Below are 17,891 nucleotides of genomic sequence, written 5' to 3'. Positions count from 1 at the left end.
TGATTAATGCTAGAGCCTGGACCCTCTGCCTCGACTGCAGGCTCAGCCTCCCAATATCAGGGCCTCCAGATCTAAGAACAAGGACTTATGTGAAATAACAAGCTTTACTTTGAAAACACAAAATCCAACATCAGATGATTAATTGATCAGATGAAATTCTGTGAAATCAACACCCAAAAAGCCTCAACCATGCACCATGATACTCTTCCATATTCTCTAACATCTTTCTTTTCATTTGTATAAAAATAACAACCTCAAGCTGTTTTTTCTTTTTGATTTCCAGCTGGATTGGACATGTCCGCTCACTCTTTTAGTCATGTTATATGAAAATATGTGATGATTTTAGCAGAAACTAGGGTAGTTAGTCTGACTAATGGCCCCTCCACTTCAAATTTAATCTCATTTAATCTTCATCCCTTTTACTGTAGAGAGAGTTTTTCCTTCACATGCAGTTTGGAGTGTAGATTAGGGAGACAGGAACGACATGCCAGTGGATTTTCAGTCTTGTGCTTATATATTTTTTTAGAGCAGGGAGTATTTTCACACAATACAGTGTTTTTCTGGAACCTCTGACAACTCCACATTCACAAAACAGGTGATTTCTGCCTGCATTTCATATCATTCATACACTGTAAAAAAAATTCTGTTGTTTTAACAGAAAAAAACTGGCAGCTGTGGTTTCCAGAACAACACTGTAAAAAAACACATCCAACTGTAAACATATTTACAGAGTAACATGTAGATTTAATATTTTAAACATGTAGATTTAACATTGGATTTAAATGGTAAATGTTCTGCACTTCTTTAGCTCATTTTCTCCACCCTCATGGTGTCCACAGCTCTTTCCAAATCCACCAGGTCCAACTGGGACCAGTTTAGGGTTCAGTGTCTTCCATGGACACTTGGACATATGGACAGTCAGAGCCAGGATTGGAACCACCAACCCTTTGGTTATTGGACGAGCCACTCTACCAACTCTACCAACCCATTCATTTACAAATTTAAAAAGTTACATTGTAAACGTTTACTTTTTTATGCAAATAGGCCGTTATTTCAACATTATGGTCTTTGCATTTTAAACAACACCACATTCTTTTTCAATTTACAGTTTTATTTTCTAAAAACAATAGAAATCCATCATTTCTACATCCAAATCTGGTTTTGTTCACATACTCTTCCTGTAAAAACTACAGCTATATTTGATTTAATCGTTAACACAAAAATCTTTTCAAATAAACAACTTTGCATTGTATTGTCACTTACAGTTTTTTATGTTGCAATTTTACAACTTTTTGGTGTTAATTCTACAGTCATTTTTTACAGTGTAGTTGAAGTAATTTCTAATAAGTAAGTTCAAGTAATTAAAAACACATATGTTGTTAATATGACTTGTCCTCCTTTCCATTCCACTCCCATCCCAGTCATATATTGTGAAATAGAGTCTTATTTTACAGCAATCCTGGAAAAATCTGCCTCTTTTATATGATAATAATAATGTAATGTGCTTGTATTTTCTACAAAATGTGATAAATACTCAGATGAAAGTCAAATCTATGTGAGTGTGATGAATAAAAATGCAAAAGTGTATTTCTTTCTCTTTTACAGAACAAACAGCTGTAAGACATGTAAAATAAAAATTAAAAAAAAGAAACTTTTGATACTAAAATAAAAATCAGCCCATACTGGTGGCGGATGGTGTTAAATTTCCACATTATCTGCTCTTTAGAGGAATCATTAAAAACTGCTTCATATAAAAGTTTCCTACTACTGTAATATTTATTTTCATCTGGATGAGAACATGTGTAATCACTGTATTTAAAAGAGCATTGCATCATGGGAAGTTTTCAGTATTATCGACAGCTATGCAACCTGATTTTCCATTAAAATCCATAAATTCTTAATTTTTTATATTATTTCTTAGTTTATATCTATTTCTGCGTGGACTGGACACAAGAACATTGTTTTCTCCAAACATCTTTTTTTTTTCTAAAACGACTTTCTTTGTATATTATGTCTATTTTGATAAGATGATTGATCACATGAAGTAACACCAAGGAATTCTGGGTATTTAAGATGACTTCTCTGTATAGGTTTACTCAGAATGTTACAGCTGGACTAAATCTTTGCATGGGAGCTACACAACACTTGTTCTACTTTAGTGTTTTTACATTAATAACATCTATTTATAGTGTTATTTTTCTTCCCTGTCAGCAGTTAAAGTGTTGCTTTAGTCAGATTTAACCGGCTGGAGTTGATTTTTTTCTGCATCAGATGAAATGAAGTGAATGAAGTTTGATGCTAAAGGAGTTCAGATGCGTCGCTACAGTAACTGAGCTGCTGGTGACTGCAGATGTCAGATGATAATCCCTGTTTTACACAGATGCTTCACCATATGACAAGTGTAGAAATATTTTTAGTCGTCATGAAAATGTGACGACAGCAATGAGCAGAGACGCTCATTTATCTAATGCAACATCAAACTACATCTAGAAAACCTGCAAAAAAAACCCCATATCACAATCTTGATCCATGATGCAATTCTACTTCTTATGTAAATATGTATATTGCCTATAGAGTTGTATTGTACTATTATTATTTCTTGAATTGCTTGTTTGTTTTCCTCACTATCTTTATGCATGCACATTTATCCTGTTGCTGCTTTAGCCCATAAAAACCCAAACAGTCACCGGCAACACAAACCATCTACTGATCTAAACTGTTTAATACCTGCTGATCCACTAATCCTATCAATACATGTAAATAATTGGTGTAAAATACAGTTTGTCATCTTTTCATGGTCATCAGATATGACCCATTAGGATGTTCAGAGGCTCCGTAGTTACCATGGAAACACTGTCATCTTCTACAACATTGATTCACCAGTAAAACCCATGGAGTTGGATCAATGACAGTGAATGGAGACGCTTGTTTCTAAATTCAGTTACTGAAATTTTTGCTGAAAAACTCACTTTTTCTTCAGTTTTCTCTGTTTTTGATATAATAACCCCTGAATTTACTCTAAGTTTTCATGAACATCTACATGATCAGTGAATGAAACTGGGGCGCTGATAAGGGGGGGTAAACATGATAAATTCATGGGGCCCAGCATTTGTGGGGGGGCCCATAGAACAGAGGAGGGGGTCCAGTGGATACAGGCTTAGGGATGGGAATCGAGAACCAGTTCTTTTTGAGAACCGGATCCCAGTACCTCGATTCCTTGGAATTGTTTGCCTGCCTGCTTAACGATTCTGCTTATCGATTCTGCCTTCGTTGTGCATGAGTGTACGCTGCATTGTTTTGGTCAGAACGTAGCCAACATGGTGTTGAGGCAGAAACGGTCCAAACAGACCTCACCAGGTCCAGTGGAACACTGTCAAAGCTTCCATTTCTTCAAAAGGGTGGAATCCCTCCAATCTGCTCAAACAGTTGTCCACAACATGTGATTCATTTGATTCTCTACTTAGCAGTGCTTGTGAACCTAGCGGCTGAGTGAACACCAGGCCGTCATCCGGGCTCAATTCTGGTTCTGGTGTGGGAAACAAACGTCGTATCCCCTCAAATACAAGTTTCCGAAGGTAGGGGAAAGGAAATGAGGTGCACAACAACGGGAGACGAGCCGAGTCGAACCGGTTCCTCGTAGTGGAAAAGCGGCAATAGAGGAATTAGTAAAGAGTCTTTAGTTTCACTCTGCCCGCCCCCCCCCCCCCCCAAACTTGGCCCGGTGTCATCTGTTATTATTATTTGTACATACTGTACATGTTATATTTTCTGTGCAGAGATGGACAATATAAAAGACCGTTAATGCAAACACACCTGTTAGTACTTTTTTAGTCTCACCCAATGAGAATTAATAAGAGAATCGATAAGGAATCGGATCGATAAGCAAAATCGATAATGGAATCGGAATCGTTAAATTCTTATTGATTCCCATCCCTATACAGGCTAGAAGTTGTAAAAATTTGGTATGAGATCCGCGGTATAAGAGACACAGAACGTTGAAAGTAAAATAAGTTTCAGTTTCGTTTTCATGCTAGTGCTCCAACAGATTGACAAGATACTGAATTTTATGAAGGGGTCCACAACGTTTACCTTTCATGGGGCCCACAATTGGTTGTGGTGCCCCTTGAATTAAATATAGGAAAATACATGATTTACATTGAAAAAATGCAAAATACTGAGAATAATATTACCATAAATGATGATAAACCACTTAAAAATGGTTAAATATAGAGAAAAACTCATTTGGCAACTGCAACAAAAGTAGCACTGGGTCTTTAAGGGTTAACCAGTGAATTTCTCTGTTGTGGGATTAATAAAGTTTCACTTTATCTTGATATGGGTTGCGATCTTTCTTTGCAGAATCGAATGTAACGGCACAATTTGTCAAAACGCAGCTGCCAGCTCTGTATTGTGTTCATATTATTGTGTACCTTCAACAGCTGATAAACCGCCCAGTCCTCCTTTGAAGCTTTGGAGAAGGACAGAACTCCCACAAACTGTGTCTCCTCTAAATACAGCTTCACGTAAAATGGGACAAGAGGGCCATCCATCTCCGCACACGCTGCTGTCAGAGGGCGACAAAGTGGATCACAGGAAGACTCTGTGCCACTTTCTCATGCACATCACATGCTACCTCTACCCTGGAGTAAACTAGAGCTGTGCAGGTACTCAACTTTAGTCTTAGCTTTAAGCCTCTCTGAGTACTGCAGGTTATTTAGGGCCACATTTGCGCCCGAATACTAAGCAGAGCCTGTTCATTACAGAGCTGGCTAACAGCCCGACTCTTACAGACGTGCTTTTATGTTATCAATTTAATCTCAGCCATGTTCGCATTGCTGATTTTCATTCACTCTGGCCTCTTAGTGCTTTTCTTTCCCTTATGTTTCCTTACCAATTCATTACTTTTACTTTGAAGCCTCAAAAAGAAGTATTTGGCAAAATCTGCTCTCAGATAAGAGAAGCAAAACAAAGATATTTAATTGGTTTCCTTGTCGATGGACAAACAGTAATTCACAATGCACTTTCTCTGTGGATTAGAAGCAGTGTGTGTTTTTTCAAAGTGCTCTGAAGGAAAAAATGTTCATCTGTGCCCTGCAGGCGGGTACTTCTAAAGGCAAAGATGGATTGTAAAAATGAGTAAATTCAAACAAATACTGTCGCTAAATCTTGGCAACAAGCAAAGGGTCATTATACGGCATGGCAGAGGAGAGATCAGGATTAAGCCCGTCCTGGGTGTCACTGGGGATGTGGCTGACCTCTTAGTGACACAATAACTTGGTTGTTAGATTAGATCTAACAGCTGACCATGCGGCTAAATCCTCTCCTCCCCACGCTTCTGCGACACTGCAGTGATATGTTACGACAACAGCACGCCAGTGTTTTCAGTGGCCTTGGCTCCAGAGATGTTGGTTTTTCTGATTGTATCAAATATAAAACCTGCGCCATCTCTGCTCAGCCATAAAATCAGAGCTGTCTTATGAATCCCGTTGTGATTTAAAGCGCTCTTGACAGCTCACTGAATCTGCCCGGTGTGTAGTTTTACACACACCGGTGATTTGGAAGTGAGGAGCCTCTGAGCACAGTGCACAAGGTGAGGCGTAAAAACAAAGGAGAAAAGGGATTAAAGGTGCATGAGTGCCAGCCACCGCTGTGTCGGCGTTAACGTGTCTGGACTACGACTGTCACAGAGGTCGAGCTGGGTCGCCTGGTTCAGGTTCAGGTGCAGGTTCAGGGATGTCACATGTGTTAAGGTCTTACTCTGATTCTCCTCATTGCAGCCACTATCTCCATTCGGCTGCCGGGTCGCCCCACCTCCAAACTGCCAATGTACTGGAAAATGAAAGAAGAAATGTTAAAAACAGAAGGACTTAGAGCAACTGATCAACTATCAAATCAAACACCAACTGTTTTAATAATCACTGTGAAAAAAAGTCAAAATTCTCTGCATTTTCTTACATTTTTGGTTCATTATGATAGATAGATAGATAGATAGATAGATAGATAGATAGATAGATAGATAGATAGATAGATAGATAGATAGATAGATAGATAGATAGATAGATAGATAGATAGATAGATAGATAGAAAAAAATGTCTGACTGATTAAAAAGACTTAATAAAATAAAGAATAAAGTTGCCAAAAATGGACCAAATTAATTAAAAAATGAACAAAATAGGCAATAAAATGGAAAAAAACAAAGACAAACAGATAGATAGATAGATAGATAGATAGATAGATAGATAGATAGATAGATAGATAGATAGATAGATAGATAGATAGATAGATAGATAGATAGATAGATAGATAGATAGATAGATGGAAAAAAATGTCTGACTGATTAAAAAAACTTAATAAAATAAAGAATAAAGTTGCCAAAAATGGACCAAATTAATTAAAAAATGAACAAAATAGGCAAGAAAATGGAAAAAAACAAAGAAACAGATAGATAGATAGATAGATAGATAGATAGATAGATAGATAGATAGATAGATAGATAGATGGAAAAAAATGTCTGATTGATTAAAAAAACTTAATAAAATAAAGAATAAAGTTGCCAAAAATGGACAAGCGTAAGCATCAAAATGAGTAAAGATAAAAAATAAGCAGCAAAGTTAGTGAAAAATGAACAAAATAAGACAAAAACTGAAGAAAATAGGCAAGAAAATGGAGAAAAATGAACACAAGTAAGTAGCAAAATGAACAAATTGATAATATTAACATTTTGTTGCTATACATTTAGATAATGGGAGGAAAAATGCTAGATTAATTCATAAAAGTTAACAAAATAAGAAAAAAAGACCAAAATTGACAAACAATAACCATCACAATGAGTAAAGACAATAAATAAGCAGCAAAATTAGTGAACAAACATTAACAAAATGAGACCAAATTAATTAAAAAATGAACAAAATAGGCAAGAAAATGGAAAAAAACAAAGACAAACAGATTAGATAGATAGATAGATAGATAGATAGATAGATAGATAGATAGATAGATAGATAGATAGATAGATAGATAGATAGATAGATAGATAGATAGATAGATAGATAGATAGATAGATAGATAGATAGATTTATCCCACAGTGGGCAATTCTGTTAACAGTCTCCAGCAGTTTCAGTGGATCATACAACAGTATATTAAAAAAACTCAAAAAAACCAACAAACAAAAAGAAAAGAAGACAAAAAATCCCTAAAAACAATCACTTAACATTGTGAGCCAAACAGTTCTTGAAAGTATAAATCATTAAAAATTACAGTTTCTAATCAGTGTACTGGGTTCTTTGTATATAATGTATATATTGTTTGTGTTTTTATTGTTTTATGAGTGGTTTTGTTCTGACCATCATTCTTTTTTTTAATGTATAATTTGCCTCATGCTGCTGCCTCTTGGCCAGGTCATTGCTGGAAATTAAAAAAAAAAAAAAAAAATTGTCTGCAACTTACAATTATTTTTGGTTGATTGTTTTCTTGATTGATTATTTGGTCTATAAACTATAAATCCTGAAAATGTGTTTCCCCCCAAAAAACCCAAGATGACAACCACAAACATCTTGTTTGGTCCTCAACGCAAAAATATTCAGTTTTCTGACACAGACAAGAAAATAACCCTGAATTTCACCTTTTTTTCCTCCTAAAAATGGCTAAAACTGATTAGCGATTATCAAAGTAATTGCTGATTAATTAATAGCAATAAAATATGACAGCTGAGTATTGAAAAACACATCTGACAATGACATGTTACACCATTTTTAAATTTTTTTTTTTAGAACTAATCCATTAATGGAAAGATAAAACTCCGATGAAAGCAACGATTACTGCAGCTTTACAATAAATGTCCCTGATTACATAATGACACCAGGGTGTAGCAGAGTTTTTGCACCAGTTCTGCTTTTTTATTCTTTTGGGTTTTTTTTTGAGGAAATCTAGCCTATTATTAATCCTATATTATATACAGCATTATATTATGTGTGTCATGAGGTGAATACATTAATATTACACACCTAAAGAGTCTGGATGTATGAAGAAAAGTGGACATCATATATAATATACTGTGATTAAGCAACAAAAAACTAGTGTGATTTCTAAAATGGCATCGTTTTTGAGGAAATCTAGCCTATTATTAATCTTATATTATATACAGCCTTATATATATATATGTGTGTCATAAGGTGAATATATTAATATTACAAACAGAAAGAGCCTGGATGCATGAAGAAATGTGGACATCACACAAATTATACTGTGATTAAGCAATAAATAACAAGTTTGATTTTGTAAAATGGCTCGTTTTTGAGGAAATCTAGCCTATTATTAATCCTATATTACATACAGTCTTATGTTTTGTGTGTCATAAGGTGAATATATTAACATTACAAACGTGAAGAATCTGGATGTATGAAGAAATGTGGCCAACATCCAAAATATACTGTGATTAAGCAACAAATAACAAGTGTGATTTCTAAAATGGCATCGTTTTTGAGGAAATCTAGCCTATTATTAATCTTATATTATATACAGCCTTATATATATATATGTGTGTCATAAGGTGAATATATTAATATTACAAACAGAAAGAGTCTGGATGCATGAAGAAATGTGGACATCACACAAATTATACTGTGATTAAGCAATAAATAACAAGTTTGATTTTGTAAAATGGCTCGTTTTTGAGGAAATCTAGCCTATTATTAATCCTATATTACATACAGTCTTATGTTTTGTGTGTCATAAGGTGAATATATTAACATTACAAACGTGAAGAATCTGGATGTATGAAGAAATGTGGCCAACATCCAAAATATACTGTGATTAAGCAACAAATAACAAGTGTGATTTCTAAAATGGCATCGTTTTTGAGGAAATCTAGCCTATTATTAATCTTATATTATATACAGCCTTATATATATATATGTGTGTCATAAGGTGAATATATTAATATTACAAACAAAAAGAGCCTGGGTGCATGAAGAAATGTGGACATCACACAAAATATACTGTGATTAAGCAATAAATAACAAGTTTGATTTTGTAAAATGGCTCGTTTTTGAGGAAATCTAGCCTATTATTAATCCTATATTATATACAGTCTTATGTTTTGTGTGTTATGAGGTGAATACATTAATATTACAAACGAGTGTGGATGCATGAAGAAATGTGGCCAACATACAAAATATACTGTGATTAAGCAACAAATAACAAGTTTGATTTCTAAAATGGCATCGTTTTTGAGGAAATCTAGCCTATTATTAATCCTATATTATAAACCATATATACATATATATAACATAAGGTGAATACATTAATATTACATTCACCTATTACATATTACTAACATATTACATATATTATTAATAGTGCAAACAAAAAGAGTCTGGATGTATGAAGAAATGTGGCCAACATACAAAATATACTATGATTAAGCAACAAATAACAAGTTTGATTTCTAAAATGGCATCGTTTTTGAGGAAATCTAGCCTATTATTAATCCTATATTATTTGCTGTAATATGTTACATTATAAACAGTCTTATGTTATGTGTGTCATAAGGTGAATATATTAATATTACAAACCTAGAGTCTGGATGTATGATGAAATGTGTTAATAATCACAGACATCATACAAAACCTACTGCATGTAAGCACATATAACAAGTTTGACTTCTAGAATGCCTCTTTTTCATTTCCTATGTGCGCCTTTTGTGTTTAATAAATGTAAATTCAGTTTATAGTGCGTATACATGTGAATCCAATCTCCCTGGCTGCACTTTGATGAGCTGCCAAACCGCAAAGAATAAAACTTTCACCGACATTGCTCTCAGATGCTGTAACATTTCTGTATTCTCCAAAAATACACAGCAGGAGTATTTAGTATTTACCAGTTTTCCACGAAAGCATCACTTCTACAACCAAGAAAACAGGAGATGCACACATGAGGAAAAATGCCAAAGTGATTTAAAGTATATTAATGTGGACTTTTAGGAGAGGAAACACCATGAGAATGCATGCAGAGAATGAAACAGCCTAGATTTGAGTGTTTGTATAAAAGTCTAAACCCACTCCCAGCCTTAAAGTGCGCTATCTGTTGCAGGGGGTCCCTACCTTTGCCTCGAAGCAGACCCCATGCTTGAACACCTCCTCGTTGTGCATGGGGATCCTCAAATCGTGCGCGTCATCCACTAAATTATACTTGGTTACCCCTGGCATCTCTTAAATGATCGCTGTCTTTGCTCCCGACGCTTGTTTTACGACAGCGCTAGAGACCCGCAGCTTTGCGCATCTCCTCCGCCGCCGCTCCCGCTTCGCTCACATCGCACAGACGCGTCACTCCGGAGGTCATCCGGGTGAGTCTGGTCGCGACGGATTGATTGGTTGATGGATTCAGTTGATGTCTGATCGGTGTTTCCTCTGACACCCCTCCCCTCACTTCGGTTTGAGTCGCGATAGAGAGGCGGAAAACACAAACACAACCGCAGCTGCCGCGTCTCTGCCGCGCGTCGCCGCCGCCGCCGCTCTGATGACGCACGGATCTCAACGCATGACCGGGTTGTTCTTCGAAGTACCGTGGCTTCAGCAGGAAGGCAGGTTTGTAGAGGATCGATACAGAGGAGCAGTGGGCGTCTGCTTAGACCCAGGAGTGGATCTGAGCTGGAACACAGGACGCGCTCTGCCGCAGGTGGACTTCTGCTGGTGGGACATCTAGTGGCCTCAGGAGGAACACACAAAACCCCAAACCCCTGTCTGTCAGTGGGTTTCAGGACCCCCAGGGGACTCTGGGAATCCTCTGAGGCTGCTTTCAGTTCACTTTTATTTATATCCTCCTGAGACCCCAGCAATGCATTTTTGTCCTCTGCAGGGGGGGGGGGTTCACAGCTTTATTGAGAAAAAAAAAAAAAATGCTGTCCACTGCAAAGGACAACTCAGGGGTGTCAAACTCATTTTAGTTCAGGAGTCACATACAGCCTACAAGCCCAGAATTTGTATTTACTAAAATGCTTTAATTACAATGCACTTAAATGATTTAAGTTTTATGATGTTACTATAAAATTGTTCAGTATATTCTACTAATTTGTAGATAGACATAGCTGAAAGTACAAAAAAGTTGAATGGAATTAAATCACTAAGTTTTAGTCATGACCACACCTTTTTATCTTCGCATTGCATTGTGGGTATTGGGCATGTTGTTGAAAATGTGTTCTTTTTCTGTGCAGGGGTTCAGCGGGGTTGTGGTGTTAGTGTTCATTTGGATTTAATGTGTGTATGTCAGTGTTTGTTGGCCTTTTTGTGTTTGTTACCTCCGCCAAGGAGGTTATGTTTTTGCCATGGTTTGTTTGTCTGTTTGTCTGTCCGTTAGTGTGCAACATTACTCAAAAAGTTATGGACAGATTTTGATTAAATTTTCAGGGTTTGTTGGAAATGGGATAAGGAAGAAATGATTAAATTTTGGTGGTGATCGGGGGTGGGGGGGCCCATGGGGGGGGGCACTGATCAGCCTTGGCGGAGGTCTGCGCTCTCCGAGTGCTTCTAGTTTTTGTATTTTTGCAGAGCTGCACCATGAGTCAGAGCCAGAGGAAGAACAATGACTTTCCTTTTCATCTAAAACTGTTGAAGTGCAATGACATTTCCATATTGTGTGAAGTTAACAGTACATCCTGTGCAATCAATTGGCATCAAGCGAACTTTCATTTATGCTGCATTATAATAAGTTGAATAACTTTATAACTATACTGATCAGGAATAGGACTTTGAGTTTGATTAACTTAAAAAAAGTTGCTTCATTAACGAAAAATTTATCTGGCTGTAAATGAGAAAATTAGTCAGTGTAACCTGAAATGTTGAGTGAAATGGTTGGATAGTGGGGTTGATTTTACAATAGATTTAAAGTTCAAATAACTTGTCTTTTAGTGTTTTCTACCTAATAGTTTAAATTCAATACTTTTAGCATTAAAGTTGAACCTACTTAAACCAACTGATTAGTCGATCCTTACTCAAATCATTTAAGTGCAATCACTTGCCTCAAATTTTTTGAGTAAACTCTACTTATCCGGGCTTACAGTGTAATATGAAATAAAGTGGGCCAGACCAGTCAAATAATATAAATAATAAGATAAAAACTTAGAAATAATATCACCTCCAACGTTATCTCTATGTTTTTGAGTGAAAAAAAGTAAAATTCTGTTATTAAAATGGTTAGTGCTGGGACTTTTGTCTCTTTGAAGGGAGTCGTTCAATCAGGAGTCGTTCACTGAGAAGAGCCGTTCAACAGACTGGCTCTTTCATGTTTCTTGCATTCTTTTGAAACACCAATGTTTTAATGACTAATTAAGCTACATGTGATGATTGACATTACATTTTAAAGGTGTTTAATTGGCATGGCAGTAAATATTATCTTACCGTCAAAAAGAATAGTTAGTTCAAATGTGTGGGTTAAATCCATGACATGAGAGGTGACATTACACAAATGATGGAACTGGACCAAAAACATCACGGTACATTATGTGGACTAGTCTGTAGAATAAAAATGAAGAAGAAAATAAAACATTTTCCTATGAAATAACATTTTATTCTTCTCAAAACAAGAACAATAAATGTGTGTAAACATATGGAAAAAATTGCACAAAACACAACAGTGATTAATCCCTGCAGTTACTTAAATACCTGAACTGTAGTGCAATTCTCAGAACAAGAACAATAAATGTGAGTAACCAAATGGAAAAAAAATTGAACAAAACACAGCAGTGATTAATCACTGCAATTCCAGTACTTAAATACCTAAAAAACTGTAGTGCAAATAAAATACTTCAAGTAACATTGCAAAATACCTGATATCTCTAATGTAAATATCAAAATGATACCACAACAGGAGTTCTCTCACTTCTACTCTGTATATAAAGCCAGTGCCTCCCCAGTGATGCTAAAGTGACAGGCAATCAGACACTCCCTCCTAAAAAAAAAAAAAAAAGGAACAGCTCTTTACATAGACTCCGTTCCCATCGTTCATTTCAAAGAGCCGTTCAAAAGATTCGATTCCTTCGTGAACGTCACATCACTAAAAACCTTTACATCTATGAACCGTACTTCGATGTAACATGAACAAATATGAACAACCTGAAAATTCTTAAGAAAAATAAGTGCAGTTTTAACAATATTACAGCTCAGTTTATCATTTATGCATGTGCATCACAACTTACAGATCACAGTGGATCTACAGATACACAAAACATTTGATAACAGGCAGAATATTGTTTAACCCTTTCATGCATAGTGGTCACTACAGTGGACAATTATTCTACAGCTGATCTCTTGTATATTCATGGATTTTGTTTTAGTTTCATATCTGCCAACACATGCATCATCCCATACACTACAACTGATAACATTACTGGAACTCTGCTGTTCTTGATAAACTTGATCTAACATGTTTAAGTGTAAATCAATCGCTTTTTACCGTTATTAGACTGTAATTACCAACAGAAAGATTTTTTTTTTTTTGCATAGTATCTCCATGAAGTGAGTAATGACTTGTATTAGAGTTTGTTAAAATGTGAGAAAACATCAGATTAACAGCAATAAAATGTTCTTATTTCATAGTTTTCACACAGTATATCAGTAAATACTTGTTTTCTTTGCTTTCTTTGGTGTCCAGTTTAGAGGACGTTTTTGCAACTCTATGGAAAATAGCTTCATAAAAAAATGCCTAAAGAGAAATAAAAACACTCAGGAAAAAAAAATCTTGATTAAGGTTCTCATAATTCATGCATGAAAGGGTTAAATACTATATACTTCTCTTAAGACATTTCAGGTTGTTAATATTTTTTGTGAAAAGCCAGTCTGTAAATGTGAACATTTTTGTGTAATTTTACTTTTTTGACACTAAAACAAAAAGAAAACAAAATAGCTTGTTTCATTATTTATAGGTTATTATGCTAGTATTTTACGGGTCTGACCCACTTTAGATTGAACATCCTTGATTGTTAATATCTTCAGTGTCATTTTTATATTTCACAAATTCATCCCAGGAGCTGGACTGGACCCTTTGGTGGGCTGGTTTTGGCCCCCGGGCCGCATGTTTGACACCTGTGCCATAACTAGAAGAGCACAGACCTCCACCAGGGCAGACAAGCACCCCCCCGGTCACCACCAAAATGTAATCATTTCGTCCTTGTGCCAGTATCAACATTTCCTGAAAATATCATCAAAATCCGTCTAGAACTTCTTGAGTTATCTTGCTAAAAGACAGACCGACAAACCCAGATGAAAACATTAAAAATGTTAATTAATTTATTATTATTATTATTATTATTATTATTATTATTATTATTATTAATAATAATAATAATAATAATAATAATAATAATAATAATAATAATGATGATGATGATGATGATGATGATGATGATGATGATGATGATGATGATGATGATGATAAATGCATCTGGAAAAAGTTTGTTGCATCGTGCTGTTTCCAGTACAGGCAATTATTTAATGTAAAAAAAAAAAGCCAAAACTTGTACTTTTCTGGGTCTTAGGGGGAGATAGAGCAGTATTTTTCAACTTTGGGGTCGGGACCCCACGATAGGTCGCCTGGAATTCAAATGGGTTTGCCTGAAATTTCTAGTAATTGATGAAAAAAACAAAAAACAAAACACTTAATAATAAAAAATATATGGTGAGTTGACAGAGACAATCCCAATCCATAACAGACATGATAAACTGTGAGTGTGAAACTGCAGCACTGTGGTTCTGTTTCTGTCAAATGTTCATTGTGGTCAGTTTCAGGTGCTGCAGTTCTTTCATTATTCATAGTTTCAGTTCTTGTTTGTTCAGTATTAATTGTCCTCCTTGTAAATCACAGCTGGACTGACTGTACATATCCTGACCAAGGAAAATCAAATTCTCCCTTTGTGCAGTAATCTACACCTGGATTTACTGCCTCTGTCCAAAATAATAATCATTATATAAACTAAATGTCATCTAAAATTAACATGTATTTGCAACATAGTATAGCAAACTATTACATAATCAAAAACAAATAAATTTTAGCAAAAAAAAAAAAAAAAAAAAAAGTCTGCGGTTGCCAGAAATTTGTGATGTTAAAATGGGGTCACGAGCCAAAAAAAGTTGGAAACTACTGATATAGAGTCAGTCACAGTACATGATGATCTCCAGGCATTTCACAAAGTCAGACCAGAGATACAGATTTCCTCTTTTTTTTGTCAGATAGATGTTTAATTAATGTCTTCTTCCATCCCTCTGACAAAAAAAGAAAAGGAAATCTGTATAAGCTCTAGTAGACAGTATGAACCTAATTGGACTGTCAGACCACAGATGTCATACAACTAATTCTATCGATACATGTAAATAATTCAGGTTAAATGCAGCTGCTCAGCTTCTCATCATCCTCAGACTTGACCCATTTGGACGTTCAGAGGCTCCACAGAGAACACTATAACACTGATTCACTAGTAAAACCCTTGTAATGGCTGTAGACATGTGTTTTTGTGTTCAGTTAATCACATATTTTGCTTAAAAAGTCAGTTTTTCTTCAGTTTTCTCAAATTTATACCAAAAAATGTCATAGAAAGAAGAAACCCAACAAAAACACCATGGTCAGTTCATGAAGGCCAGTAAATAAAAGCTAAAGGCGCTTTCTAAAACAGGTCGTGTTGTTGAAAAAGTGAGGGTTTCAACCTTTATGTTTGGTTACATATAGGGGTGTTAGAAAATATCGGTTCTGCAATATATCGCAATATTTAATTTCACAATACTGTATCGATATTAAAAAGTACTGTATCGATATTTTTAGGTGTTTATTCAAATTCAAATAAGGTGGAGGTTCATTTTTGTTTTTTGGTTTTCTTTATTGTTTACATCTTTATTATTATTTAACACTGTTTCATTAAATAATGGTTATTTGAATCATCCTAAAAGTACTTTTTACTGTCTGAGAGGCAGATGTTAGTTCCTTTGTTGGGGTTGCACAAAATTAATGTTATATATATCCTTTATTTAACCAGGCAAAAAAAAGCCTCATTGAGATTGCAAATCTCTTTTTCAAGAGTGACCTGGCCAAGAAAAGCATTCTTGACAGATAAAGTCTAACAGGGACTCACTGTGTAATCATTGCACCAGGTCAAAGGTCATTACTGATGTGTATAAATAGGAATAGAGAGAGGAATGTGTCTGAAAACTCAATTATTCCAACTTCATGGGCAACAGTGTATTTTGGCCACCAATGCAATCATTTTTTCCACACACATAGCAGGCAAATTAGACTGAAAAAAAAAAAAAAAAAAAAAAAAAAAAAAAAAATATATATATATATATATATATATATATATATATATATACATACACATACACTTTTTTTTTTTTTTAAAGCCCCCTTCAGATAAATAAAGTTGATGAACCTGCTATGAGGCAGGTCAATGCTTTCAATAGTTACTTTTCGTTTTCTAATAAGGTTCCGTGCTTTCCATAATTAATTAGAACTATTCTGTAAAGGTCTTATTCATTAAAAAGAAAGAAAAAAGTATGAACTCCAAACCCGGTCACCCTTGGAGCCCTGTGGTCTCTAACAGTAATTCAGAACAGATAATTTAGAGACTTTTACAAAACTAAAGTTCGTCTTAAGTCTAAAAGTTAGCTATGGCAGTCAGTTAACCCTCAAAGACCTCAACATCGACTGATCTAAATACTTCATAACCTTTCAACAACTAATCCTATCTATAGATGTAAATAAATCAGTTGACTGCCGTAGCTAACTTTTAGACTTAAGATGGACTTTAGTTTTGTAAAACTCTCTAAATTATCTGTTCTGAGTTACTGTTACAGACCACTGGGCTCCAAGGGTGACCGGGTTTGGAGTTCATACTTTTTTCTTTCTTTTTAATGAATAAGACCTTTACAGAATAGTTCTAATTAATTATCGAGAGCACTGAACCTTATTAGAAAACGAAAAGTAACTATTGAAAGCACTGACTTGCCTCATAGCAGGTTCATCAACTTTATTTATCCAAAGGAGGCTTTTAAAATATATATATAAAAAATAACATTTTCAGTCTAATTTGCCTGCTGTGTGTGTGAAAGAATGATTGCATTGGTGGCCAATATACACTGTTGCCCATGAAGTTGGAATAATTATGATTTCAGACACATTCCTCTTTTTTTATTAGTATTTCTACACATCAGTAATGACCTTTGACCTGGTGCAATGATTACACACTGAGTCCCTGTTACACTTTATCTGTCAAGAATAAATCACATTGTCACAAACATTTAATGCGAAGACATAAAAAAAATTATTCCAAGTTCATGGGCAACAGTGTATATGCATACTATGTTTGATTCCACTAATCGATTATTTATTTAACCCTTTCATGCATACTGGTCACTCCAGTGGACAGTTCTTCTCCAGCTGTTCTCTGTATATTCATGGATTTTGTTGTTTTAGTTCCATATCAGCCAACACAGTGGACGTTTATGCATCATCCCATAATACACTGACATTCATACAATTACTGTAACTTTGCTGCTCTTGATAAACTTGATCTGCAGTAACATGTTTGAGTATAAACCAACTGTTATTTGTTAGACACAAAGGTTTTTTTGTATGTTATCTCCATGAAGTGAGTAATAACTAGCATTAGAATATGTTAAAATGCAAGAAAACATCAGATTTGCAGCATTAGAAATTATTTCATTGCTTTCATATCACTTTCTTACGGAAGAGGATTAGGGCCACTGGAAAATAAAAAAGGTGTAATATATATTTTTTATATTATTATTCTGAGAAAAAAAGTCAGAATTCTGAGTTTAAACTCCAAATTCGGACTTTTTTTTTTTTTTTCCCCAGAATTCTGACTTAAAACTCAGAATTCTGTTTTGTTTTTTG

The 17,891-nt window shown here is 35.1% G+C and overlaps 1 protein-coding gene across 1 annotated transcript in view; it reads right to left on the bottom strand.

The window, feature by feature from the left end:
* Window positions 1-10,713, bottom strand: part of LOC115437883 (carboxyl-terminal PDZ ligand of neuronal nitric oxide synthase protein-like) — a 97,013-nt gene extending 86,300 nt beyond the window's left edge. The window contains exons 1-2 of the mRNA XM_030161264.1: window positions 10,100-10,713; window positions 5,758-5,829 (exon numbers count right to left, since the gene is read on the bottom strand). Coding sequence (XP_030017124.1) covers window positions 5,758-5,829; window positions 10,100-10,204 — 177 coding nt within the window. The 5' untranslated portion in view covers window positions 10,205-10,713. The remainder of the gene's footprint in view (window positions 1-5,757; window positions 5,830-10,099) is intronic.
* Window positions 10,714-17,891: the final 7,178 nt, after the last annotated feature.

Source organism: Sphaeramia orbicularis, chromosome 17, assembly GCF_902148855.1.
Source record: "Sphaeramia orbicularis chromosome 17, fSphaOr1.1, whole genome shotgun sequence".
Lineage (NCBI taxonomy): Eukaryota > Metazoa > Chordata > Actinopteri > Kurtiformes > Apogonidae > Sphaeramia > Sphaeramia orbicularis.
The sequence above is the reverse complement of the archived record's forward strand: the minus strand, read 5'-3'. Positions and strand labels throughout refer to the sequence as shown.